Here is a 27558-nt window from a genome sequence, read left to right on the forward strand (position 1 = left end):
AAGCTACATAGACCGTTTAGTTCTTTCTCTATGCAAAAGGAAACAGAGTATAACATTAAAATCCAGTCTATAGAGTGAATTGTTTTAGACGAGGAGTGATTATAGCAATTGCACACATTTGTCAATAATTGCTAATAATTAAGGCTCTCTTTATATGGTTTTTAGCTTGAAATTAACAGAGCAGTCTGAAAGGTTCATTTCTACCAGCAGAGCAGCGCAGTGCTTGTTTGCCAATTAGGTTTTATTCATTAGATGGTTGAAAGCTCTTTGTGGATACTGCAATTAAAGTTGTTACTTAATTGTTGCATGAGTAATTTGAACTCCTGACTTTCACAAGGTTTCGCATTTGGCTTTCCCACCATTTTCTGTAGAGAAACTATTGCTTTTTTATGGCCATTGATGTGATGGTCATATTATTCACTTTTGAATGAGCAATGTTTTCACTGAATGTGGTTTCAGTGTCTGAAAATAAAGAATTTTTGAGGGGCTTAACTTAAAATATGTCTAGCCACTGATTTGTCCTTAAATTGTGTGTTATAAAAAGTGTGTATCTATTTTATATATTTTTTTATTAATACTTAAAATGCATAGTGAGATATTTTTGTTTGAAAATATCAAAACATTGTTAATAGTGAATTTGAAAAATCATTGTCAGTGTGGAAAAACGTTTTTCATTTATTTATTTGTTTGTTTGGAAAATAATTCATAATTAAAATGTGTACCCAAAAGCCTATTACATTTTTAAAATGTATTAATTCCTAATGGTTAAATTGTTTTAGGGTCATTAAACAAAAAAATGTATGGAATTACAGTGAATGCCAAAACATGACACAATTTGAACTACATTTTTAAAATTAAAAACTTGATTTTTTTGACCATTTAACACCATTTACAGTATGCTCATACATGAGTCACATGACAATTTACTGTATATTTGCTGTAATATCAGTTTAACATCAGGTTATGCATCTCTTGACTGTCAAAAAAAACAAGGTTTGCAGGGCAAAAAGTAATAGAATTCAGTTTACAACTTGAATTTTAATTTTTTTTTCATTTTGAGTTGTCCAGACCCCCTGGTTGAGAACCACTGTAAACGGTGTGAAACACTTTATGATCCACAGAGTAATGCAGACACTCTATAACATTCGGTTGTTATCATCTAAATATCAGTTCATGGAAACAAACTCTGTTTGCAGGCTGTCTATTCACTTACGTAAACTTTTATGACACTGAATAATTTATGGTCGACATATATCGCATGAAAAGTCCCCATGCCTGTAGGCCACTAAACAAACATTGGCTCAGATCAGTTAAATGTCAAAAGGTGGCCTCAATTCGTTTGTAGCACATTTAGCCTTACAAAGAGGGGAGGGAACCTATCCAATTATATAGTCTTTTTTTTTAAAAGGGAAAAGGGGTTAATGATGGAGTGAGGTGGCCCTAGCTGGGGTTCAGAGGAATTTAGCACTGTGTTTGGCTGAAGTCCCCCTCTAATTAAGCAGACATAATTGTCACCGATCTTCAGAGCTGTCGAGTAGCTACACCACTGTAATTAGTGCTGCCGCTGAGGACTAAACCTTTCCAGTCCTCACACAAGAGCGCACACCTCAGCAAACCAAACCTCCGGCTTTAGACAAGTCTCTGGAGGACAGCAGGAGAGTAAAGGAAAAAAACAGTAACAAGGGAGAAAGAGAGTGAAATCAGGGAGGATTACATCAGTTTTTTATTAGAGAGGAGTTGCCATTTCAGATTTAATTCTCATCTCTGCAGTGTCCTGAAACAAACTTTTCCAATTACTCATTGTTACCTTTCATTTTCTCACCTTCTTTTCTCTCTCTCTGACCCCATCTCTCCCTCCGCTGTCCCTAATCCACTCTCTAGTTTGGAAGAACGGAGGTGATTGACAACACACTAAATCCGGACTTTGTCAGGAAGTACATCCTCGACTACTTCTTTGAGGAGAAGCAGAACCTGCGCTTTGATTTGTGAGTTCTTTCTTTTGATCCCTGTGCTGAAGTGCCACATCCACACCTCTCACCTCCTCCCACTTCCTGTTTCCTCTGTCGCTGAACAGGAATATTGCAATGCATGAAACAAATCTTATGTTCTCATTTCCCATTTTATTCTGATTTACTTTGACCCTCTTACTAACTTAATCTTGACCTTTGTAAGTATCCATGCATGATTGTTTTGTGGCTTATTTAGATAGGAAATGGGTGTCAGTTGAAATTATAGTTATTGTTATAGATATCATCTCTGGTGTGAACAGGCCTTTACAGCCTCTCTCGGTTTACTGAATGCTTCACAAATCTAGCGTGCTGGACTCAAAATTCTGTCCCACTTTATAGTAGGTGTCTTTAATGATAAAATAAATAATTGTTAGGGACAATGCACCTATTGTGTTCATGTTGAGTTGCTAAACACTTTTGCTGATCTTGAGGTGGGATATTGGTGAGGTTAGGGACAGGTTTGGTGGTATGATTAAATTTAAGTGTGAAAGGTAGGGTCGACAGTGTTAATTATAGATGTAGCTACAGATGTAATTACAGGACGGATTTTTCAAATATAAGTACAATGTAAAAACATGTATGTACACAGTAAGTTCATTTTTTCAAATGATTAAATTAAGTGTTAGTATAGTAGTTAAGGACACTTAATATAAAGTGGGTCACAAAATTCAATAACTTTTCAAAGAAAGACAAGTTTTATGTCTTGAGGCAGGAATATCAAAATAATAAGCTTTACTTTCGAAGACGTAGAAGGGTGTAACATACAATCACGGACAAAAACTGAACAGAAAGGATGACTTAAATAGTGCAGCTGACGAGGGATGAACAGGTGATGGGAGTTAACTAATCAAGACTAATGAGCAAATTGATCCTAAACCGAACAGGAACAAAACCAAATAAGGAAACACAGAAAAAGGCAGATAAAACAGAAAAAGACAAAACTAAAGTCCAATATCCTAACAGTTGTTAAGTTTAGGTGTTGGGTAGGATTAGGAATGTAGAATAAGGTCATGCAGAATATATGCTTAAGTAATATGCATAAGTAATAATGCTTAAGTAATATGCATGCTAATAAGCAACTAGTTAAGAGACCCTAAAATAAAGTGTTACCAAAATTCTTAAGACATATTCTAAGAAGTTAATAACGTCTTAATTTTCTTAAGAATGTGAAATATAGTTCCTGAAATTCTTAAGACGTTCTCAAATATTTTATTAAGATTGTCTTAAGAAGAAAATGTCAGGCCTTTGCATTATCTGATTGGATGTGGGTTCTTGCCAAAGATTAGCTGATCAACTCAATGAAAAACACCTCAGAGGTTTTCTTTTTACTGTAATAATCACATACTAGTGTGCACATTATTTTTGTTGTGCCAGTCTTGAGGAGCATCCAGCACTGAGAATTCAGAACTCTATTGAAAAAAACCTTAATTCTAAAATTAAAAACAAGCTCCTTGTTTATCTTGTTATTTGTCTTTACATCATTCTTAAAGGGGTCATATAATGCTACATGCACTTTTCCAAGTTTTTTGAACTGAAATGTGTGTTGGCAGTGTGTGTACACAACCACCCTATAATGATAAAAATCCACCCAGTGTTTTTTTTAAATTTACTAAAATCTTTACCCCTTTCTCAAATCGAGCCGTCTGTCTATGTGACGTCACACGGATGGAGGCCCCTCCCACGATAGTTTGATTGACAGTAGCGTTTTAGCACAGACTGCACTGGTGTCTTACCTCAGACCCGACCTGAGTGAGCCGTCATCAGTTGTTTCACCGCCGGAGCAGATGTAGACAAGAATGACTCCTAAGCGATTGAGGTGTTTTGTTGTTGATGTAATAATGAACATAGCAGTCGTCATTTACTCCCGTCATCTGAGCGGCTGAAGAGGATTACGTTTGGTTCTGAAGGGAATGCGCCCTCGATCTACCTAAATGTATCTATGTTCGCGTGAATCATTCGTGATCCAGCTTCACCTACAGAAGTGAGTACAAGGTTTTTTTAAATGAATCTTAGCAAATCACCTTTCCTAATAATGTGTTAATTAGCAAGTTTCACGATAAAAGTCTGTGCTGACCAATTGGCCCCCATCTTTACACAAATCTTCAACAGATCTCTGGAGCTGTGTGAAGTTCCCTGCTGCTTCAAACGCTCCACCATCATTCCCGTCCCCAAAAAGCCCAAAATCACTGGACTTAATGAAAACAGACCTGTCGCACTCACGTCTGTGGTCATGAAGTCACTTGAGAAACTGGTCCTGGCCTACCTGAAGGACATCACTAGACCCTTGCTGGATCCTCTTCAGTTTGCCTATAGAGCAAACAGGTCTGTGGATGACGCTGTCAATATGGGACTGCATTACATCCTGCAACACCTCGACAAACCTGGGAATTATGCAAGGATCTTATTTGTGGACTTCAGCTCGGCCTTCAATACCATCATACCTGACCTTCTCTCAGACAAACTGAGACAGCTCTCTGTGCCCTCCTCCATCTGTCAGTGGATCACCAGCTTCCTGACAGACAGGCAGCAGCTAGTGAGGCTGGGCAAACTCACATCCAGGACTCTCACCATCAGCACTGGCGCCCCTCAGGGTTGCGTTCTCTCCCCACTGCTCTTCTCCCTCTACACGAATGACTGCACATCAAAGGACCCCTCTGTCAAGCTCCTGAAGTTTGCGGACGACACTACAGTCATAGGCCTCATCAAGGACGGTGACGAGTCTGCTTACAGACAGGAAGTTGAGCAGCTGGCTATCTGGTGCCTTCTTAACAACCTGGAGCTGAACACGCTCAAAACTGTGGAGATGATAGTAGACTTCAGGAGAAACCCCCCTGCTCTCCCCCCACTCACCATCATGAACAGCACTGTGACTTCAGTAGAGTCATTCAGATTCCTGGGCACCACCATCTCCCAGGACCTGAAGTGGGACAATCACATTGACTCTATTGCGAAAAAGGCCCAGCAGAGGCTGTATTTCCTCCGCCAGCTAAGGAAGTTCAACCTGCCTCAGGAGCTGCTGAAACAGTTCTACTCTGCAATCATCGAGTCTGTCCTATGTTCTTCTATAACTGTTTGGTTTGGTTCAGCTACCAAAGCAGACATCAGAAGACTACAACGGACAGTTAGGACTGCTGAGAGAATTATCGGTGCCCCTCTGTCCAGCCTCCAAGAACTTTACACCTCCAGAGTGAGGAAAAGGGCTAAGAAAGTCACTCTGGACCCCTCACACCCAGCTCACTCTCTCTTTGTACTGTTGCCCTCTGGCCGGCGCTACAGATCACTGAGCACCAGAACAACCAGACACAAGAACAGTTTTTTCCCCCAGGCCGTATCCCACCTGAACAGCACATAACACACCCCGGTACTGTACATCTGTAAATAACCCATCAAACCTTCATCTGTACATAGGACACATGCACGTTCACAGTTCTGTCTATGGTCATGTCTCTTTTCTGTATATTTTTATTTTTATTACTATTGTTATTCTTAATTATTGTATATTCTCTTCATTAGTGTTCTTTATCACCTTAATTATATGTTGTCTGCACTATGTTTGTACTTTCTGTACTGGAAGCTCATAACACCAAGACAAATTCCTTGTGTGTGCAAACACACTTGGCAATAAAGCTCTTTCTGATTCTGATTCTGATTCTGATTCTGAATGCAGCTAACAAACAGTCCCTCAGAGAGCGGCTCGGAAGAGAGGGGCGGAGTCAGCAGAGCTCATTAACTTTTAAAGGAGAATGACACAATACCGCTTGCTCTGACAAGAGCTGTTTTTGACGCGGTAAAAAAGGTGTTTTTAACACTACCAATGAGAAATTTTAACCAAACTATGTTACAGACTTTTCATTAAGACCCTAAAGAATAATATCAACTTGTGGAAAATGGGCATTATATGACCCCTTTATGAACAAAGAAAAGGATATTTTAAAGAAGTTTCCTAATGCTTTTGAGAATACAAAATATTCTTAACTTTATTCTTAGGGTAGGAAACAAGAAGAATGTTTTGTGAATCCAGCCAGAGATACATTGCTTTAATAGTAAAAGACGACAAGTTTTTACTTTATGCACTTTATGAAACGTGTGTCAACATCAAGCATGTTTGACTCTTATGTTGTTATGCATGCTTACTTAAAAGACATTTTGTGTGTGTGGGTTTGAGCACTTGTCTTATCTTTTAATTAGATATTCAATGTGTTTGAAGACTTTGGATAACAGTGTTTTTCCCCCTACTTAATTCAGATATGATGTTGACTCTAAAAGTCCTGATCTTTCCAAACACGTAAGTAGTGCTGTAATATGATTGAAAACATTAATATGCAAATCAGTTTCTTTAAAAAAATATCCAAATATATTTTGAGTGCACTCCCCTTTTTGAAGAGAAAGTCATTGAGATACTGTTACTTTCCATTTGAAATTAGATATTTACATGAATATTTATTTTAGTTGGGTCCACAGTTGATTCCTGATGTCATGAAACTGATCTCATGTAATATTATACAGGTATTTTAGTTATTTTAATTCTTATTTTATCTTATCTTATTTTTGCTATTTATGTTTGAATCTACATTTAAAATCTACAGTATTAAGTTTTGGATAATAAAACTAACTATTGTTATTTAAAAATGAAGTACAGTGTTTGAAGCCACTGGCATTTTTACTTGTGCAGAAGCAAAAAAATGAGAAGGAAATCAATATATTTGGATATATTTTAATCATATTCCTCCCCATTCCTGTGATTCTCATCACATTTCATTTAATGCATGCAAAGCGATCATGTAGATCTACTAATCTTCACTGTCTTTTCTGGTCTGATCATCCCCTTAATTGTATATGTTGTTGTCTGTGTGGCTGGTATTGTATTTGTGTCTTGTGCTTTCTGTTACATGCTGTGCTCTGTTGTAAACATGGCCGTGCTCCTTCCCAGAAGCCCCTTGAACTATACGTACGTCTTTGCCTTTCAATTCACTTCTATAAGAAGAGGGCAGAGCGTTGGTATTTGTTGAATTTGATAAGCTCTTACCGCCTCTTCTGCTTGATCCTGCCCGCTCCGTCTAGGACTTTCTTGGCCAGATGTTCTGCACACTGGGCGAAATAGTTGGGTCGCCGGCCAGCCGACTAGAGAAACCTCTCGGGTGAGTAGAATTCAAATCACAGCTGTGTTTTCAGAAGTGTGCTCACTGGAACTGTGCTGGCTTGTTTCCAGGGTCAAGTATTAGCCACACCTGCCAGTTTCGGGTACATTTTAAGGTCCAATTCTCACCATTAACAAACCATTTACTATGACTTTTGCCTCAATAAACTACTAATTTGCTGATTATTAATAACTAGTAAGGTAGTTGTTACGTTTAGGTATTAGGTATGATTAGGGATGTGTAATATGGTCATGCAGAATATGGGTTTTATACGTATATAAACAGCCAATATGTTAATAATAGGCATGCTAATAAGCAACTAGTTAACAGTAAGAACTGGTCCCTATACTAAAGTGTTACCTTTCTTTTCTTATTTAACATTATTTGGTTACACTTTATTTTAAATATTCTTGTTACAGTGTAATTATACATGTAAGTACTGAGTAATATTAATTAACTACATGTATTTACTTGATGGTTAGGGTTAGGATTAGAGTTTGGCTTAGGGTTACGTGCATGTAATTATGCATAATTTATTGTTATTATAGTAGTAAGTACATGTAACGTGTAACAAGGACACGTGTAACAAAGTGTTACCCTTTATTAATCAATTAATTAAAAATATATATGGTTGCACTTAATTTACCCTTGTTACAGTGTAATTACACATTTAACCACAGACTATTTTTTTTATCAATAACTTACTTACTATAGGGGTTGCGGTTAGGAAAATGTTTGGTTTAGGGTTAGTCGCATGTAATTATGCATAATTTGCTGTTATTGTTAATGATAATAAATGTATATAATACTACTAAATAAATTAAACAACAAATACATGTTTTATATAAATAAATAATTTTTTTTTTTATATAATATATTTATGAAAATATTTTATATACTGTTATTATATAAATATATACAAATACAGAATATTTTTATTTAAAAATATATATTTCTACTTTTATTCAGCAAGGATGCAATAAATTGACTTTAAGATTGTATTGTGGTTTCCAAAATATATTCCACAAAATAGAAACTGTAGAAATATTTATTGAACAGAAAATTAGCATATTTCTGATTTCTGAAGGATCATGTGTCACTGAAGACTGGAGTAATGATGCTGAAAATACAGCTTTGATCACAGGAATAAATTACATTTTAAAATAGTAATAATATTTCACAATATCACTTTATTATTATTAATACTATTATTTATTTTAATTTTTAAAAAAAGCAAGTTTGATGGGCACAAGAGACTTGAAAAACATGCAAATATCTTACTGAGCCCAAATGTTTGAATGGCAGAGTGTTTAATATTATTTATAACTATATAAAGTGTAATTGAGTGTACAATTAAAGTGTAATATAATACATTATTTATATAAAATGTTTTATTTTTATATAATATTTTTATATATTAAAATACATTTATGACAGCCAGCACAGGTCATTGTGATAACTTACATTTTAAATTTGTTCTTTCCATTTAAAGCATATATAATGTATAAGGTTACTGGCAAGTTTATTCTGTTTTATTTACACACAAAACCAATTTTCAGTCGCATTTGGCGCTTGGCGAGTGTTAATTTTGTACCCTGCTTGTTTCTGTTGGCTGTTTCAGTGTTGACAGAGAACACATTTACAAAAGCAGTCGTCTGTGGCCCATTTTTTTCAAAAGCATTGTTAGTCTTTTCATTTCCCCATCATTGGCCCTGGTAGAGCAGGTCCATCCAGATGGAGTCTGATCGTGGAGCGCAGTATTTCTGGCAGAGAAACTCTTTAATTAGAGAGGTACCCTGATGTGTGATATCAACAGATTTCAAGGCTTAGCTAGTGATCCTCATTAGCTATAACTGTGTATTGTGGGTAAACTTGTCAGATGATAGTTTCCTTGGTGTAAAAATGTTGAGACATGCATTTTTATCCTTTTCTCCATAAGTCTTTGTTCTTTGTTATGTCTTACAAAAACAGAATCACGTATTTAGAAAGTCCCAAGGCAGATACAACTTTTAAAGTGAGCAGGAATTAGCAGAAAAAAATACAATAGACTAACTCATGTGATTGTTTAGTATTGAAATCATTTGTGAGTTGGGAAAGGCGTTTACATGAGCTCTACATTAATGTAAATGACAATATTGTTCAGACAATTACCCCGTTCTTGATTTAAGGCTTTCAAACATGAAACATACAATGCATGTATTTCCCCGGAGCGCCTCTGAGTCAGTGGACCCTGTTCAAAGCTCAAAGTATGTGTGTGTGTGTGGAGAATGTGAACATGTTTTCCATTGATTGACTCAAGGAAACTCTTCTCGAGGGAATAACTGGATTCCTAAAGTCCAGCAAACACACTAAATTGCCTCCTTCAGGCTTGTAGACCGTCTAATAAACTGAAAGGGATAACACAGTACGCTTCTGAGGCTGTGTGAGGATATTCACTGTCAGCATGTGTGTTTCTATCACGTCTAAGAGAAATTCAGTTTTGCTGTGCTGCTGTTGTCGTGCGTAAGCCTGTATCCGGCTTCAGGCATTAAAAGAGATGCTGACCACAGGAGGCTTTCATGACATTGATGAAACAGATCTAAAATCAGTAAACCTGAAAGTTTAATGTCTGCCTAGCCTTCCCTGGACGTGCCAAGGGTTTAAAGATCTGAGATTCTCATACAGGTACAGAGAGATTCATACACATTTTCAGAGATCATATGCCACTTTTCATTCATAGGGATTAATTTGGTGTTCTGTTACTCTTATTAAAATCAACAGTTCATTTTTCATTGGAGTAGAAAATACTCAAATCTGTTTTTGACTTTGACCTATACTCATAACCTCCATAGTAACAAATCAAATCAAAGTCTTGCAAAAAAAAAAAATTGGGGACACTTTAGAATAGAGAACACTTATTCACTATTAACTACAACTTAACTACAACTTTTTCCTCAATAAATTCCTAATTTGCTGCTTATTAATAGTTAGTATGATAGTTAAATTTAGGTATTGGGTAGGATTAGGGATGCAGAATAAGGTCATGTAGAATAAGGCATTCATATGTGCTTAATTACTACTAATTAGGGGTGGCATGGTACATGTATTCGTACCGAACCGTCACGGTACAGGCATCTCGGTTCAGTGCATGAGGCCTTACAACGAATACACCCCCAATCCAGAAGTAATGCAACGCTGTTTGATAACCGCCAGCAGAAGAACAGCAAATGCCACGAGTTGCGCACTTGAAAACAAAGGCCACTAAACAGTGACCGTGTGCTGATTCTGAACACGCGTCTCTCACATAGACTGACAAAGGTGTATACTTTAAATGCTTGTGCACTCAATTGTTTGCGAAATGGAGGTTTGTGCTCGTGTATCCTACCTCTCTCATTCGGCAAAAATCCAAATATTCCATAATATTTCCATATTTGTGATGTAACAGAGGCGGGCGCACTGATGTTTGGTTCACTGTATTTTATTTTGATAAAGTACCAACGTTAGCAATGCTGGAACTGATGTATATTGGTGTGTGTGTGCGTGTGACGCGATCACTTCTACTGTTTCCTTATACCAGCAGAATCAACTTTAAACACTTATCGTCTTAATAATGCATCACTGTATAAAAGCCTGCTTTTATTTGTGTACACTCACAATGAAATCAAAACTGTCTTTTTATAAAATAAAGAAAACGGTCCCACTTTATATTAGGTGGCCTTAACTACTGTGTACTTACATTTAAATTAATCATTTGATACAATGCACTTATTGTGTACATACATGTTTTTACATTGTACTTATATTTTTAAAAATACCTATTTGTAATTACATCTGTAATTAATTTCTGTAATTACATTTCTAATTACTCTTTTGACCCATCCCTTACACCTTAACCCACCCTTAAACCTACCCATACCACCAAACCTGTCCTTAACCTTACCCCTATCCCACCTCAACAGCAGCAAAAGTGTTTTAAAATACAATATGACCACAATAAGTACATTGTACTTATTTTCTGATGTAAGTACATGTAGTTAAGGCCACCTAATATAAAGTGTGACCAAGAAAACAAATAGGATGTTGCTTTCTGCCATTTGAGTTTTCCTTTCTGTGAACAAATTAAGCCTGTCACAAAAATGAACTTAAACTCAGCATATATAGGCTATGTTACGTGTCATACTGTAACATACCATAACTAAATCAAATATATTTCAAGAATTGATTCCTTGTATGTATATATGTACTGCTGATTATATATATAATGTAATAATAATAATAATAATAATTTATTTGCATAGCACTTTTCATACATAAAATGCAACTCAAAGTGCTTCACAAGCATAGAACAAATATTAAAAACAACATAAAAAAACACACAGTTAACAAACACAACTTGTGAATTTAATAATGCATCAGTAAATGCTGAAATTAACATTAACTAAGATTAATAAATTCTGTAGAAGTATTGTTCATTCTTAGTTCATGTTTACTAATGTTGTTAACTAATGTTAATAAATGGAACCTTATTGTAAAGTGTTACCAAAGATTTTTACTGTTTATAGTCATTTTTTACATTTAAAAATTATATTTACATAAATACAGTGGTGGGAAAAAGTGTTGGCCCCCTTCCTGATTTTTTTTTTTTTTTTTGCATGTTTGTCACACTTTAATGTTTCAGATCATCAAACAAGTGTAAATATTAATCAAAGATAACACAAGTAAACACAACATGCAGTTTTTGATTAAGTTTTTTTATTATGAAGGGAAAACAAAATCCAAACCCACATGGCCCTGTGTGAAAAAGTGCTTGCCCCCTGAACCTAATAACTGGTTGGGCCACCCTTAGCAGCAACAACTGCAATCAAGCGTTTGCGATAACTTGCAATGAGTCTGTTACAGCGCTGTGGAGGAATTTTGGCCCACTCATCTTGGCAGAATTGTTGTAATTCAGCCACATTGGAGGGTTTGAGCATGAACCGCCTTTTTAAGGTCATGCCACAGCATCTCAATAGGATTCAGGTCAGGACTTTAACTAGGCCACTCCAAAGTCTTCATTTTGTTTTTCTTCAGCCATTCAGAGGTGGATTTTCTGGTGTGTTTTGGATCATTGTCCTGCTGCAGAACCCAAGTTCGCTTCAGCTTGAGGTCACAAACAGATGGCCGGACATTGTCCTTCAGGATTTTTTGGTAGACAGCTGGATTCATGGTTCATTTAATCACAGCATGTCTTCCAGGTCCTGAAGCAGCAAAACAGCCCCAGACCATCACACTACCACCACCATATTTTACTGCTGGTATGATGTTCTTTTTCTGAAATGCTGTGTTACTTTTACGCCAGATGTGATGGGACACACACCTTCCAAAAAGTTCAACTTTTGTCTCGTCAGTCCACAGAGTATTTTCCCAAAAGTCTTGGGGATCATCAAGGTGTTTTCTGGCAAAACTGAGACTAGCCTTTATGTTCTTTTTGCTCATCAGCGGTTTTCGTCTTGAAACTCTGCCATGCCGGCCATTTTTGCCCGGTCTCTTTCTTATGGTGGAGTCATGAACACTGACCTTAACTCAGGCAAGTGAGGCCTGCAGTTCTTTAGATGTTGTTGTGGGGTCTTTTGTGACTTCTTGGATGAGTCGTCGCTGCACTCTTGGGGTAATTTTGGTCGGCCGGCCACTCCTGGGAAGGTTCACCACTGTTCCGTGTTTTCGCCATTTGTGGATAATGGCTCTCACTGTGGTTCGCTGGAGTCCCAAAGCTTTAGAAATGGCTAATTAACCTTTTCCAGACTGATAGATCTCAATTACTTTCTTTCTCATTTGTTTCTGAACACTTTTTCACACAGGACCATGTGGGTTTGGATTTTGTTTTCCCTTCATAAAAAAAAAAACCCTTCATTTAAAAACTGCATGTTGTGTTTACTTGTGTTATCTTTCATTAATATTTAAATTTGTTTGATGATCTGAAACATTAAAGTGTGACAAACATACAAAAAAATAAAAAATCAGGAAGGGGGCCAACACTTTTTCACACCACTGTATATATTTTTAAGTGTTAATATAAACAATGATCTAACACTAACCTAGCATGAAAAATATAGCTAGTTTTGAAGTTACTGACAAGATTATATATTACAGAAAAAAAACATAACAAAAAAAAAATTAAAATGAATTTGAATTTAGTCAACACTACAATTTGTAGATTTTTTTTTTTTAACTAATGGAATACGATTTTTTTTACTTGTTCACAATACTTTAGAAATGCTAATGTTATTTTGTGAGAGGAATGTAACTTTGTTGTTGTTGTTGTTGTTTAGAAGGACCTTATGCAGTAACAGGGTTTGGAAAAAATAAAAAATGTTTAAAAAATGTACAGATTTATCTTAAATTTAGAAAAGGTTTATTGGAGTCACTGTAATAATGTTATATTACTAACATCAGGTTTGTTTGTTTGTTTTATTTGACAAAATTTAAAATATAATACCAAAAAAGTCCAAAAATACTAGTTAATACACATTTCAAAACTGTTGAGGGTAAAATACACACAAAAAACCTTCGGCTTATTTCCATTGTGGTCCTCCATATTTAAAAAATGGACGAACAAATCATAAATGGAGTGCAATCTACATCAAGTTCAGAGACTCACCACACAAGCTTCAAAACATCAATGATAAAACAACCATTTTTTAAATTCCCTTCTAAAAATACTATCAACTTGTATCTCTTGTATACACCCAGGTAATTTATTCCAAGCAACAGAGCTAGTATATAATTTTTTTTTTCCCAATTTCACTCTTAAACCTACAAGGATATACAGGTCCTTTTAAAAAAATTAGCATATTGTGATAAAGTTCATTATTTTCTGTAATGTACTGATAAACATTAGACTTTCATATATTTTAGATTCATTACAACACAACTGAAGTAGTTCAAGCCTTTTATTGTTTTAATATTGATGATTTTGGCATACAGCTCATGAAAACCCAAAATTCCTATCTCAAAAAATTAGCATATTTCATCCGACCAATAAAAGAAAAGTGTTTTTAATACAAAAAAAAAAAAAAAAAAGTAAACCTTCAAATAATTATGTTCAGTTATGCACTCAATACTTGGTCGGGAATCCTTTTGCAGAAATGACTGCTTCAATGCGGCGTGGCATGGAGGCAATCTGCCTGTGGCACTGCTGAGGTGTTATGGAGGCCCAGGATGCTTCGATAGCGGCCTTAAGCTCATCCAGAGTGTTGGGTCTTGCGTCTCTCAACTTTCTCTTCACAATATCCCACAGATTCTCTATGGGGTTCAGGTCAGGAGAGTTGGCAGGCCAATTGAGCACAGTAATACCATGGTCAGTAAACCATTTACCAGTGGTTTTGGCACTGTGAGCAGGTGCCAGGTCGTGCTGAAAAATGAAATGTTCATCTCCATAAAGCTTTTCGGCAGATGGAAGCATGAAGTGCTCCAAAATCTCCTGATAGCTAGCTGCATTGACCCTGCCCTTGATAAAACACAGTGGACCAACACCAGCATCACTGACTGTTGGTACTTGACACTGGACTTCAGGCATTTTGGCATTTCCCTCTCCCCAGTCTTCCTCCAGACTCTGGCACCTTGATTTCCGAATGACATGCAAAATTTGCTTTCATCCGAAAAAAGTACTTTGGACCACTGAGCAACAGTCCAGTGCTGCTTCTCTGTAGCCCAGGTCAGGCGCTTCTGCCGCTGTTTCTGGTTCAAAAGTGGCTTGACCTGGGGAATGCGGCACCTGTAGCCCATTTCCTGCACACGCCTGTACACGGTGGCTCTGGATGTTTCTACTCCAGACTCAGTCCACTGCTTCCGCAGGTCCCCCAAGGTCTGGAATCGGTCCTTCTCCACAATCTTCCTCAGGGTCCGGTCACCTCTTCTCGTTGTGCTGCGTTTTCTGACACACTTTTTCCTTCCCACAGACTTCCCACTGAGGTGCCTTGATACAGCACTCTGGGAACAGCCTATTCATTCAGAAATGTCTTTCTGTGTCTTACCCTCTTGCTTGAGGGTGTCAATGATGGCCTTCTGGACAGCAGTCAGGTCGGCAGTCTTACCCATGATTGCGGTTTTGAGTAATGAACCAGGCTGGGAGTTTTTAAAAGCCTCAGGAATCTTTTGCAGGTGTTTAGAGTTAATTAGTTGATTCAGATGATTAGGTTAATAGCTCGTTTAGAGAACCTTTTCATGATATGCTAATTTTTTGAGATAGGAATTTTGGGTTTTCATGAGCTGTATGCCAAAATCATCAATATTAAAACAATAAAAGGCTTGAACTACTTCAGTTGTGTTGTAATGAATCTAAAATATATGAAAGTCTAATGTTTATCAGTACATTACAGAAAATAATGAACTTTATCACAATATGCTAATTTTTGGAAAAGGACCTGTATATCATTATTACTTGCCCTTGTAGAATGACAGTGAACCTCTTTTACAAATACATAATATTCTAACAGATACTTTGGAACCATTTTCTTTAATATCTTAAACATCAGTTTGATGTCCTTTTCAAAATAACCCTACACAACTTATTTTGAGCAGTCTGCAATTTATTTCTTAATTTCTTTGAAACACAGCTATACCAAAAAACTGCAGCATAGTCAAAGTGTGACTGCACTAATGCACCAGCCTTGGTGTTAAAGAGAACGGTAGTAAAGAGAAAACCACATGATGAATTAAAGTTCATCACAAGAAGGTGCACAGTGTCATGCACACAAATACAAAACACACATTACATGAAATGTCCCATTAGATCTACTAGTTTAGTAATATTTAGTTTGACCCTGAGGCTGACAAACAAGAACTTTCTCTTTCAGAGGCTTTGTTGAAAAAGTACATAAATCAGACTTTTAAAAAATTAAAAAAACTCTATTTATGGAAAGCGCCACAACTTTTCAGTGATATATTCTTGGAATATTTGATACAAGCTCTGCCCAGCAGTGGGCTGTTGAAAATCCCGCAAGTATTTCAATTAGTGTACTTTAACTCTCCTTGCATGAGCACCATCTGCAGATGGCAGGAAGCTAACTTTAAGTGCTAGACGACCCCCTGCCATAATGAGGTCTATTATATGTTGCAGTGGATGTAAATGTCAGTGTATAATTAAATGGAGAGACAGCAAAAGTGAAGGTATGTGAGGTGTCTGTGTTCATTTCCCAGCATCATGGACCCAGCGCTGTCACCACACATATGTCTGAGTCTCAGGGGGGGGGAGAGTTCCAGACAAGACACCAATCTGTTTTCAATGGCTTAATACGCGCTCCTAAAGCACATTTATGCAGTCTATTACAAGAGCCAACCTTCTGTCCACAAGACACTCCATGAACACATGCACATTTTCTCTTTACCTCTAAGATTGCTATTACAACTGCTCGTGCTTGAATCAGGGATTTGTTCAAACATCAGTGTGATGTAAACTTCTGCATGTAACTCGACCCACATCATTTGTGATCCGGCTGTTAATGAATGACACATCAAATATTGTGACTTGTTGTAGCCATATGGTTTTTGGTCTTAATATGTTACTGTATGGTATATGAGCTAATATAGTGCATTATGTTGATATTGATAATACATTGTTGGTGCATTAATTCATTACATGTTGCCTGAAGATGTTGTTATTATTATCATTAAAATTTACCTAAATATATCAAATCTAGATTTATATTAAATATTTTTATAATATATTAAAATTATGAATACATTTCTATACAAACTGTAATTTAATATGAATATATTCATTCAAATATGTGGTTTGTGTATATATATAGAAATAATGTATACAAATATTCATAAAATTATAAAAGTAAAATTTTGTATTATTTATATTTAAATAGGAAGGTCTTATAGAAAAAATCTTCGTCCTCCGTAACATCATCGAGTAGTGCGTCGAATACCGGAATCTGTTAGCCATCAACTTCGTAGACTTCAAGAAAGCCTTCGATAGCATCCAGCGCGAGTCCCTTTGGCCGATCTTGTGCTTGTACGGGGTACCGGAGGCCTTTGTCACCATCTTCAAGGGACTGTACCTATGCTCGAATTGCTGCGTCAAGACCGGGAATGGCCCCACAGACTTCTTTGAGATTGCAACTGGGGTCAGGCAAGGATGCATCCTGTCCCCTCTCCTTTTCCTCGTCGCCCTTGACTACGTAATGTGGCGAGCTGGAGCACGCGTTGGGACTGGCATCCACTGGTCAAAACTCGATCGTCTCGACGACCTGGATTTCACCGATGACATCGCCCTGCTCAAAAGAAAATGAACCAAAGCTGCATCATGCCACGGCCACACTGGAAGGAGAAGTAGGCAAAGTTGGCCTCAGGATCAGCACCGAGAAGTCCAAGATCATGCACGTGAGCAACACGGCCCAGACATGGGGAGTCACAGTCGGGACACAGCAATTGGAGGAAATAGAGAAGTTCACCTACTTGGGGAGTGGGATCTCCCAGAACGGCGACACTGAGGTGGATGTCAAGTGCCGCATCGGGAAGGCAGCAGCTGTTTTTTGGAGCATGAACCAGATCTGGTCCTCGCCGTCCATCTCATTGAAGATCAAGCTTCGCCTATTCTCCGCAATCGTGGTCCCCACAGCCATCTATGCCAGTGAGACCTGGAAGGCATCAGGAAGCATTAACAACAGGCTCGAAGTCTTCCAGCAGAGGTGCCTACGCCGAATTCTGAAGATCCAATTTTATGATCACATCACCAATGAAAAGGTACTTTGAAGGAGTGGCGTGTGCAAACTTCATAACATCGTCGCCTGTAGAAGACTCCGACTGGCCGGCTACATCCTCCATATGGAGAACAACAGGATCCCCAAGACGGCCATGCGATGGGTACCCCTTGGCACCAAATGACCACGAGGACATCCCGGAACACCTGGTGAAGAACGTTCTTACAAGATCTGAAGACGCTTAACATGGCATGGCATGGGATGCCATTTTAAGACCGAAGCTGATGGAGAATGATTGCTGCCCGATATGCTACATAGCATGGGAGGAACTAAGTCTAAGTAAGTATATATATATTGTGACGAGTCGGCTGCCTGAGCCCTTATTATCATCACAACCCCGTCCCATATTCGCTACCCTTCACCAGGCTCCCGACGGGAGTGCGTGCGTGAGAGAGGAGGGGCGCTGAAACAGCTAGGGCTGGCGGCATGTGATCTCATGGAGCCTCATCACCACTGCTGTTTAAATGCCGAGCGCGCCTCTCCTCAGGAGACCGGTCTCTTCCCCGTGCATGCACGCTGGTGTCCTCGTGGGTCCAGGAAGGGAGCGTCGAGAGCAGATGGACCACCACACACGTGAGATGCCAGGATGCCGGGCCGTCGAATCCCCCGGAAGTGCTGCGGACAGAAGATGGACGAAGCCGCTGATAAGAAGCCGCCGCCACTCGCGCCCCGGCCCCGAGAGGGGAGCGTGTGCGGCCACAGGACTCCGCCCCTTAACTGGACCCTTCCTTTCCGAACACTGCCCTCCGTCATGAACCCCACTGCACGACGAGGACACCTGTTTATTTTGGACACTTTTACCCCCTTTTGGACACGTTATTTGATTATTTTGTTTAATAAAAACCTCTCCGAGGCCTGACGCCACCCCCACTGTGTCTGTCGTTTACTCCTCCCGCCACAATATATATATATATAATGTACTAAAAAGAAACTTAACTCTCAGACGAACTTTAATTTAAATGAAATATGCATGTAATGACAAAAACATAGCATGCTAATTCTGTACTAAAATATAACTATTAAACAATAATTTTAATTGTTTTATTATTATATTATATTGCATTAATATGAAAATAACGAAATACACTAAATAAATTGATTAATTTCACAGATACACAGAAGTAAATAAATGAAAAAAAGTGCTGCTTTTCCATGTGTCAAAAGGTTGGACACTTGTGGGGTTTTAGAGTGGTTCACTAGAATTTTGTTAATGTTCCAAATGATCCCAGGTCCCTCTAAAGCAAACCGAGCAGATCATTACAGAGGTGTGAAGACTTAAAATGTGGATTAAGAGTGCCAGTCAAACATTTTCACATATTTTGGAGAGGTAACAAAAGTAAACTGACATTTTTCCAACCAAAAACCGTCTCTCATTCCTCCTCTGGCCTTTTATTCGTTCTCATTTCTCGTGGTCAATCATGGCTCTTTGGGCAACATAATACATTTCAAAACCACCTCAGTGCTGTTCTCCAAACAAGCAAACAAAAGCTTCTATCTGCAATTCTTCCTCAATTTCCACCTCCTTTCTCCGCTGCTTTTAATTGTTTTGCCTTTAATCTTCAGGAAATTGGACCTCACATTAATTATGAGTCGCAGGTTGGGTTTTGATGATGAAAGAGGGACGTGAGAGAAAAAAGCAGAGGAAAACACTGAGCATATTCAGTGCAAAATACGCTACAGATCAAGTGTGTGTGCTTGAATGGCAGATGAATAACGGTCTAGAAGGTACTAAGCAATAAGAAAGAGCCAGTTCTGAACAAGTACAGAGACAAAGAGGATCGTGCCTTATGAGACTGGATTGTATTTAGAGATAAAATTAGAATTTCACCTGTTTTAAGGAGAAAGCTTTCCGCTGGCTTTCCTATTTATCTAAATGGCAGCCGTGCAGCAAATGCATATTTACTCAGGATTTATATGTTGCTTAAAAAAAAGTTTTATTTTTTCAGAATAAACAGCTACTTTTGAATGGCAGTCAGTTGAGAAAGATGCTTTTTTCAGCCAGATTGTGTATCTATGACAGGGTCAACGGGTCCATGCTAACTAGCCAAACCTTGTGCCCTTGTATTTGGTCAGCCAACGATTCATTAAATGTAGTGGGGAAAAAAAAAAGTTATTAAAACAGAAAACAGTTATTTTAAATCACACAATATTACTGTATTTTTGGAACAAATAAATGCAGCCTTGGTGAACATAAGAGGCTTAAAAATCTTACCGACCCCAAACTTTTAAAAATAGTGTAAGTGACTGAGTACCATTGGTAAACTTATAAATAAAAAGAAGTTGTAGGGAGAAATGGGAGTTTTAACTTGATGTAGTTGCTACTTTGTTTCTAACATAACCAATGTTCTGCAGTTTCACCATGTTATCCCTGATAGCACACATACATCTCGGAGACGTCTATTTCACGTATGTATTTACATCTGCAAGACGTATTCAGGTATTGTTTAGAGTGTTTGCTCACCTGCAATACGTCTATAGGATGTCTCCTATCAGATGTCAAACAGATGTCTATTAGATGTCTTTAAGATGTTTATGATTTAGAATGTTTGTAAAACTGACATCTGAAAGACGTCTGTCAGACGTTTGTAGACAGCAGATGCTTTCCAGATCAAGAGATCTTTAACAGACATCTTGCAGACATATGTATGCTATATATGCAGATACAGCAGAGAAACATTTAAAATGTGCAGTTCTCTGAATAAACTGACAAAAAAATGTAATCACAACTGATCTTGTATGCATTCTAGAGAGCATTGTATTGTACAAAAATTCTACCATTTGTCATAAAACATGCTCTGAATGAGAATGTCATTAGTATCAATAGCAGGCAGCAAATCATGGTTTGTTTATTTGTTCTCATTCATGCATACATTCATTTCGCAAACATCAGCTGTTTAAAATTACTGATTTTGAAACATTAGTGATACAAGCCAGAAAAAGTGTTTTTTTATTTTTTATGTTGTTGTTTGTCTTAATGCTCGGCTGCATCATAGACTATTGACTATATGCTCCAACCTAACTTCCTGTTTCAACAGGAAATACAACAACACAGGAAATAAAACTGTACCTTGAAATCCATTTCATGACCAAAACTGTCTCAAGATGCAGCTTATAAAATTGTTCAGTCGTAAAATGTTTCACTGCTATAACTAATAAATAAATAAATATAAAAAAATAAATAGATAAATATCACAAGAACTCCCTTTTCATTACAAGCAGAACTTGATTTAAGAACCAGATGTTGTCTAACATAATCAAGATAGTTTCATAGCCATTATGTGGCTAATAATGACCTGAAATTAGGCACAAATACAAAACGACAGTAATTGAAATTCAAAGACAGTTGTGCAGGCTAAGTAATAGGATGCAGTTAAATGAGAGCAATTACAATTTCCTGACCTGAAGTTTTCTTAGTTCAAGCTCCAACCTGTTACACACACCAAGTTCAAATTAGTGCACTGCGGTGGGATAAGAGTTTTGGCTTTTTGTTTCTCATTGGAATATCAAATTAGATAAACAGCGCTGAATACAAAGCGAGCTGAATTATTGCTGCAGTGAGTTGTGAGTGCCCATCTTCTTTTTGTTGAATACAATTCCTCATTTCCTGCTGGTCTCAGAAATTAGTGAATTCCCTTTACACCTTTTCTCTGCTCATTGAAAATGCAGGCTTTTGCCCTAAGATCACTTTGTATTCAGCTTTGTGTTTAGCTATTCACCAAAATCCCAAACTATGTAAATGCACCACAGGACCAGATTTATATTTTATTTAAATATGAGGAAGAGGATCTGTGGACAAATTCCATCTGTGACCTGCTGGTGATTACCAAAGAAACAAATTCAGACTCTTCGACCCTCAGTTTTCTTCAAAATGCGTTTAAAACTTTTGGGTTGGCTGGCTGCTAGACTTCCATTGTAAGTGCATTAATGTACATGCATATTCAATTCCTTTTTTTATGTGAGTTACAGAAAGTGTCAACAGGGACTGATTGCCTCTTTAAAGGGCCCATTATGTATATAAAATGTTTGTGTATACAGTGCCATATGCACAATTTCTATACCAAACAGTTTCTGACCATGCTTCCTTATGATATCAGTCATTGTGTTGTTTCTTGTAAAATCCCAGCCCATCATAAAGCAGTATTTCCAGACTATTTTAGCAGCCATTTCTAAAAGATATTTCTCAATAATTAACTGAACCAAAACAGTCCAGGCGTGCTGTGCAAGAATTCAGTGATGGAAATCTTTTTCTGAAATTAGCCGTCTGATTTGGGTTTCATGAGGCCGTGGTAATATCCGTATGAGCCTCCTTCATTTCTGCTCTGCATTTTCCAGGCTGCTTATACGAAAGCCGGAGGAACTGAAGACTTTGAATGATCTTTTGTCTGGTTTGTGTGTCAACATCAAGCCCATATCTTCCTTTGTTTGATCAGAATGCATAACCTGCACTTGTGTTGATTGTCTTTTAGAAGCATGCATCGCCAAACAAGCTATTGGTTTGCTCCAGATCATGATAGATGCGAGTGTAATAGGTGATATTCAAGATTTGTCATGTCTCCCAGAATCACACCAACTTTGAGACATCCACAGGAGAAATCACACACCACATCTCACAGTCACACACCTCGTCCTTGGTATGGCGACCACCTATTTCAGAACCTCACCTAAATAGTGGCTGGTCCTTTGAGGTTTGTTTTTGTGTATCTCTAGTATGCAGATGTGTATGAAAACATCAGCATAATAAGTTCACCTCGCTGCCTTTCCAAACAGCCCTTTACAGCCTGTCGCTTGGGTTTGATAAGGAGAGTATTTTTATCTCCAGGAAAGAGATGGTATTTTATTTGGACCCCATTTCTTTTGCTCCTGATCTTTACACTGAGAGATCCTTGATGGGCTCTACGTGTAATTACAAACTCTCAATTCAGTTCACGAGTTCGCACTAACATATTGAGCAATTAGTAAGCATATTTGGCGTGCTGTCAGGAGGGAGGGCTCCGAGCTCGGGATGGAGCCCGAACCCAGAGAACTCCCCCCTCATCCCAAGAATGGGATGAAATTTAGATTGGAGTGCGGAGTTGGGGTGGAGGCGGGATGCTGGAAAACTGTCATAGAACAGAGGTGAGTTGGCTGTGTATATATACACCTGATGTGCTTGTTAAGGTGATTAGCTGCACCTGGGCCAGACTGATTATCTGATCGTGCTCCTCCCGAACCTTGTTAATAAAACATCATCTGTTTAAATGTGGAAAGAAATTAAAGCTGTATTTATGTATATATATATATATATATATATATATATATATATATAACCTGTAAGATGACAGTGCTTTACTCATATCATCTACTTGTATGAAAAATCTCCTTAATACCTCAATTATTTCACCTAGACAGAAGTGGGATTAAAGGAATAGCGAAAATGGATGAATCCTTTGCAGTGAATGGGTGCCGTCAGAATGAGAGTCCAAACAGCTGATAAAAACATCACAAGTAGTAATTCACACGACTCTAGTTCATCAATTAACGCCTTGTGAAGTGAAAAACTATGTTTGTAAGAAACAAATTAATCATTAAGACATGTTTTACTGGCTAAAATATCTTATCTGAATCAGGAGAGAAATATGCACATATCAACCACTGTTTACAAGAGAAAACAGTCCAAATCAGTTCTAAACAAATATATTGGTGGATTTTGATGTTATAGGACAACAGAGGATGGACTTTTTAAGTGGAGGAAGTGCTATTTTAGATTATGGGCACATGCTAGAAATCTTATAAATTGTTTTACTGTATACATTATGAATTTCTTTACTCTCCTTTTTGTCACATTAAAGGGATAGTTCACCCAAAAGTTAAAATTCTGTCATCATTTACTTTACCCTCATGTTGTTCCAAACCTGTATGATTTTCTTTCTTCTGTTGAACATAAAAGAAGATATTTTGAAGAATGTTGGTAACCAAATGACTTCCATAGTAATTATTTTTCATTCTATGGAAATCAATGGCTACCAGCAAATGTTTTATTACCAATGTTTGACTTTCTTTTGTATTCAGTGGAAGAAAGAAACTCAAAATATAGGTTTACTCAACCTGAGGATGAGTAAATGTATGAACTATGCCTTTAATGCATCCCTGCCGAATAAACATTGTTAAAATGACTTATCCCAAACATTTGAATGGTAGTATAGTTTTGAAGACTTCAGAGCTTTTCAGTATCCATCCCATTTCATTGTATGGAAAAGAGCAGCTTGCATATTGTGCTTAAAATCTCTTTTGATGTTAATTGTAGAAAAGAATAGGGTGAACTATTTCTTTAAATTAAATTACTGACAAGCTATGAAAGAGCAATAATATTTTCCTCAGCTGGAAACAAAGCTACAAAAATGACATTTCTCTAAGTGCTTTCATCCGTTGTTTAATGTGACAGTTATTTGTCCACATAAAAGCCTTTGAACTAGCAGAAGTGTCGGGGGTTCCTGCACACCTGCAGAAGTGATGATGCCCCCTATAGATGGACATCCCTCCTGCTGGCATTTGGCTGTAAACAGCTGAGACAGTGGTCATGTGACCTGCTCGCGCGTGTCTTGATAAAGACATCACATACTCTTCTGTCTCTGCTCTTCCCGTTTTCCCATCAGCACTTGCAGCAGTGCTCAGGGAGCGAGTGCTGAGCTATTCTCTGTAGTGGGATGAAGGATATGAGTTCCATCACTCGTCTTCTTGATTGTCCTGCTGCAAAGGTATGATGACAGGCCCGATAAGCCCGAGACAGGACTGTAATGTTCTCCTGCTGCAGAGTGCAGAAGAAGAATAATGATCATCTATGTAATTAGATCTTTGGGGCTCTTTTTCCTCCTTTAACACACTTTTTTCTTGCTCTTCTCCTCTTGTAAGTACCTATGTGATGAATGGTTCCCTTTCAGGAACTCGAGCTGTGTCGAAACGTTATGAGAATGCCTCCAGCGTGACAAACAGTGTTGTTTGTCCCTACACAATCACTTAAAATAAGCTCTAATATGTCTATAAGTGCTGCAAAAACTAAGCACTTAGGCGAGAGCAGATCACAGTATAGGCTGTGTGTTCCTGCCTGCAAACGTAACATCTCTGTTGGGGATACACACAGTCTGTGTGTGTGGGGTCTGCTTGGGAGCAAAGCACGCAGAGTCGGCTCTCGAGGGAGTGCACTTTGCTCCTGGAGGGCTCTCTTTGCCAAGGGAACCCTCGCAAGCGTTCCCTGTGGTGTTGATCCCGCTGCCGCTGAGGCAGAACGGCGGCTGCATTCGTGGGGTTCACAGGTGGATCTGGTGGAGGGAATGGAGACGGGCGAGTCAGACAACGCGTGCATTACGTCATTCTCGGTTCATTATATGAATCTCTTCATTAGACCGTGTTACTTGTCTGTTGGTTTGGTTGCATTTGATTCTAAGGAATTAAATTATGTATTTTCATATAACTATGGGAAGATATATATATATATATATATATATATATATATCCACAGGAGCCTCTTAGGGTATTTCTCGTGTGAGAGGGGGCTGCTGGGCGGAGCAACCCTGTTTCAGCTCCCGGGCCGAAGACGTCGGCTAAGACATCCTGCTGCCTATGGCCCAGGACTTTAGAGGGCTCAGGAGATCAGTCTGCCAACCCTGCCAGTGTTTCAGGGCGCAGTGCTCTCCAGTGAGCGCTTCACTTTTTTTCCGCCCGTAAAACGAAGCAGAGCTGAGAGGCTCGCCACCCCTTCGGGTGTCCCCAGAGCAGCTGGTTTCGGTCGTCTCCTGCCGTTCCTCCGCTTCAGGGCACCGAGCTAGCAGCTCTAGGCACACCAGAGACTGGGAGACTGGTTCCCTTAGCAGGGGGTTCATTAGGTTTGCTTTGGGGGCAAAGCATACCAATATCGTTCTTCCCCTCAAAACGGTCACTGCAAGCGTTGTAGGCCTCCTCTCGCTGCTGAGAGTTTTCGAGGCCTCCTTTTCCTAGAGCTCTGCTGGGACAGTCTGTGAGTGGTATGCCCTAGGTGAGCCTCTTTACAAAATCCCAGCATGTGGAGTGTAGTAGGCATCCTCTCGATCCAGAGAGTCGTCATGCTGAGGCCTCCGCTCCTAGTGCCCGACCGTTTCGGCAAGGGTCGTCAGGCCTCCTCTCGCTAAACAAAGAGTTTTCGAGGCCTCCGCTCGCCAGAGTTTCGCTGGGGCAGTTATGTGAGTGGTAGCTGCACCTCCTCACAGGATGCCCAGTGTACGGAGTGTAGTAGGCCTCCTCTCGATTTAGAGAGTCGTCATGCAGAGGCCTCCGCTTCAAGAGCTCAACTCTTCAGCGAGTGTCACTAGGTCTCCTCTCGCTCAGAGAGTTGTAGAGGCCTCCGCTCGCCAGAGTCGGCGAGTGTCGCAGGCCTGTTCCTCTGCAGGGTTAACCCACTCCACCCTGAAGGTCTACGTGGTGGCATCATTGGCCTACCGCGCCTTTCTTGGTGGCCAGTCAGTGGGCAGACACCCCCTGTTACACGTTTCCTCCAGAGCGCCAGAGCTCTGCGAGCAATATGTCTAGCGTATGAAGTGTGGTAGGACTCCTCTCGACCTACAGAGTTGTCATGTTGAGGCCTCCACTCCAAGAGCTTGGCTGTCTTGGCGAGTGTCGTCAGGCCTCCTCTCGCTCTGAGAGTTTTTAAGGCTTCTGTTCGCCAGAGTCTGTGAGCGTCGTAGGTCTCCTCTTGCTCAGAGAGTTGCTAAGGCCTCCGCTCACCAGAAGTTCAGTTATGTGAGTGGTAGGCTCTAGGTGAGTCTCCTTACAGGATGTCCAGCTTGTGGAGCATAGTAGACCTCCTTTTGGTTTAGAGAGTCGGTATGCAGAGGTCTTCACTCTGAGAGCTCGACTGTTTCGGTGAGTGTCGTCAGGTCTCCTCTCGCTTAGAGAGTTTTAGAGGCCTCCGCTTGCCAGAGCACGAGGCCAGAGAGCTTATGCCTGTGGTGGATGAGGATGCTACTCTATAGCCTCGAGTCCTCTGCTCTCCTCTCTCTTGGGGACCATGTTATCATTTTCACATCCTGCGCCATGTTGTTTAAATAGCAAATGCATTTGCGCCCATTTGTGCACTCATGGGCGTGCTGGTCTGAAAACGAGGTGTGTTCAGGCGCATTGTTGGCACTTTGCTATTTTGAGGCAACTGAAATAGACCGCACCATTGGCCAACTAAAACCTGGTCTATAGTCAATGGCGCAGTATTTTTGTTGTTATTTAAAGAGCACATTAGTAATATGCGCCTATAGGTGGGTCCACAACACGCTTACACTCTGCTTTTTACACACACACAGGGATGCGCAGCAGCACACAAACAGATATAGTCAGATATTAAAAATTACAAGGTAAAAGATTATTATTGTGTAGGCTACATCAATATAAAATGCCTACATGTCATAATGGATAGTCATTGCATCAGAATGAGGCTACCTATTTGCTCGTGCAAGAGCAACTCCTTTTCCTCTCTGGAGACGCGTTCAGTCTTTGCTCTTGCAAATTCCGCCGTGTAAATAGCGAATCCCCCATGGCACGAGCACAACTGACAAAGGGAATGGGAGATGAGACTCTGATTGGTTTATTGCACGTTATGCCCAAAACACATCCATTACTCATTAAGAGAATAGGGACAACCCTTTTAGACCATGCGCCGGGCACGCCAACTGTTTTTCCCGTCAT

The 27558-nt window shown here is 39.0% G+C and overlaps 1 protein-coding gene across 3 annotated transcripts in view; it reads left to right on the forward strand.

Moving 5' to 3' along the window:
* LOC306854701 (copine-5) overlaps positions 1-27558 on the forward strand; it is a 188124-nt gene that overhangs the window by 48848 nt on the left and 111718 nt on the right. For all 3 annotated transcript variants that reach the window (XM_079392910.1, XM_079392909.1, XM_079392911.1), the window contains exons 4-6: positions 1882-1985; positions 6255-6294; positions 7071-7147. In XM_079392910.1, the coding sequence (XP_079249036.1) occupies positions 1882-1985; positions 6255-6294; positions 7071-7147 (221 nt within the window). The remainder of the gene's footprint in view (positions 1-1881; positions 1986-6254; positions 6295-7070; positions 7148-27558) is intronic.

Source organism: Barbus barbus (genome assembly GCF_936440315.1).
Source record: "Barbus barbus genome assembly, chromosome: 35".
NCBI lineage: Eukaryota > Metazoa > Chordata > Actinopteri > Cypriniformes > Cyprinidae > Barbus > Barbus barbus.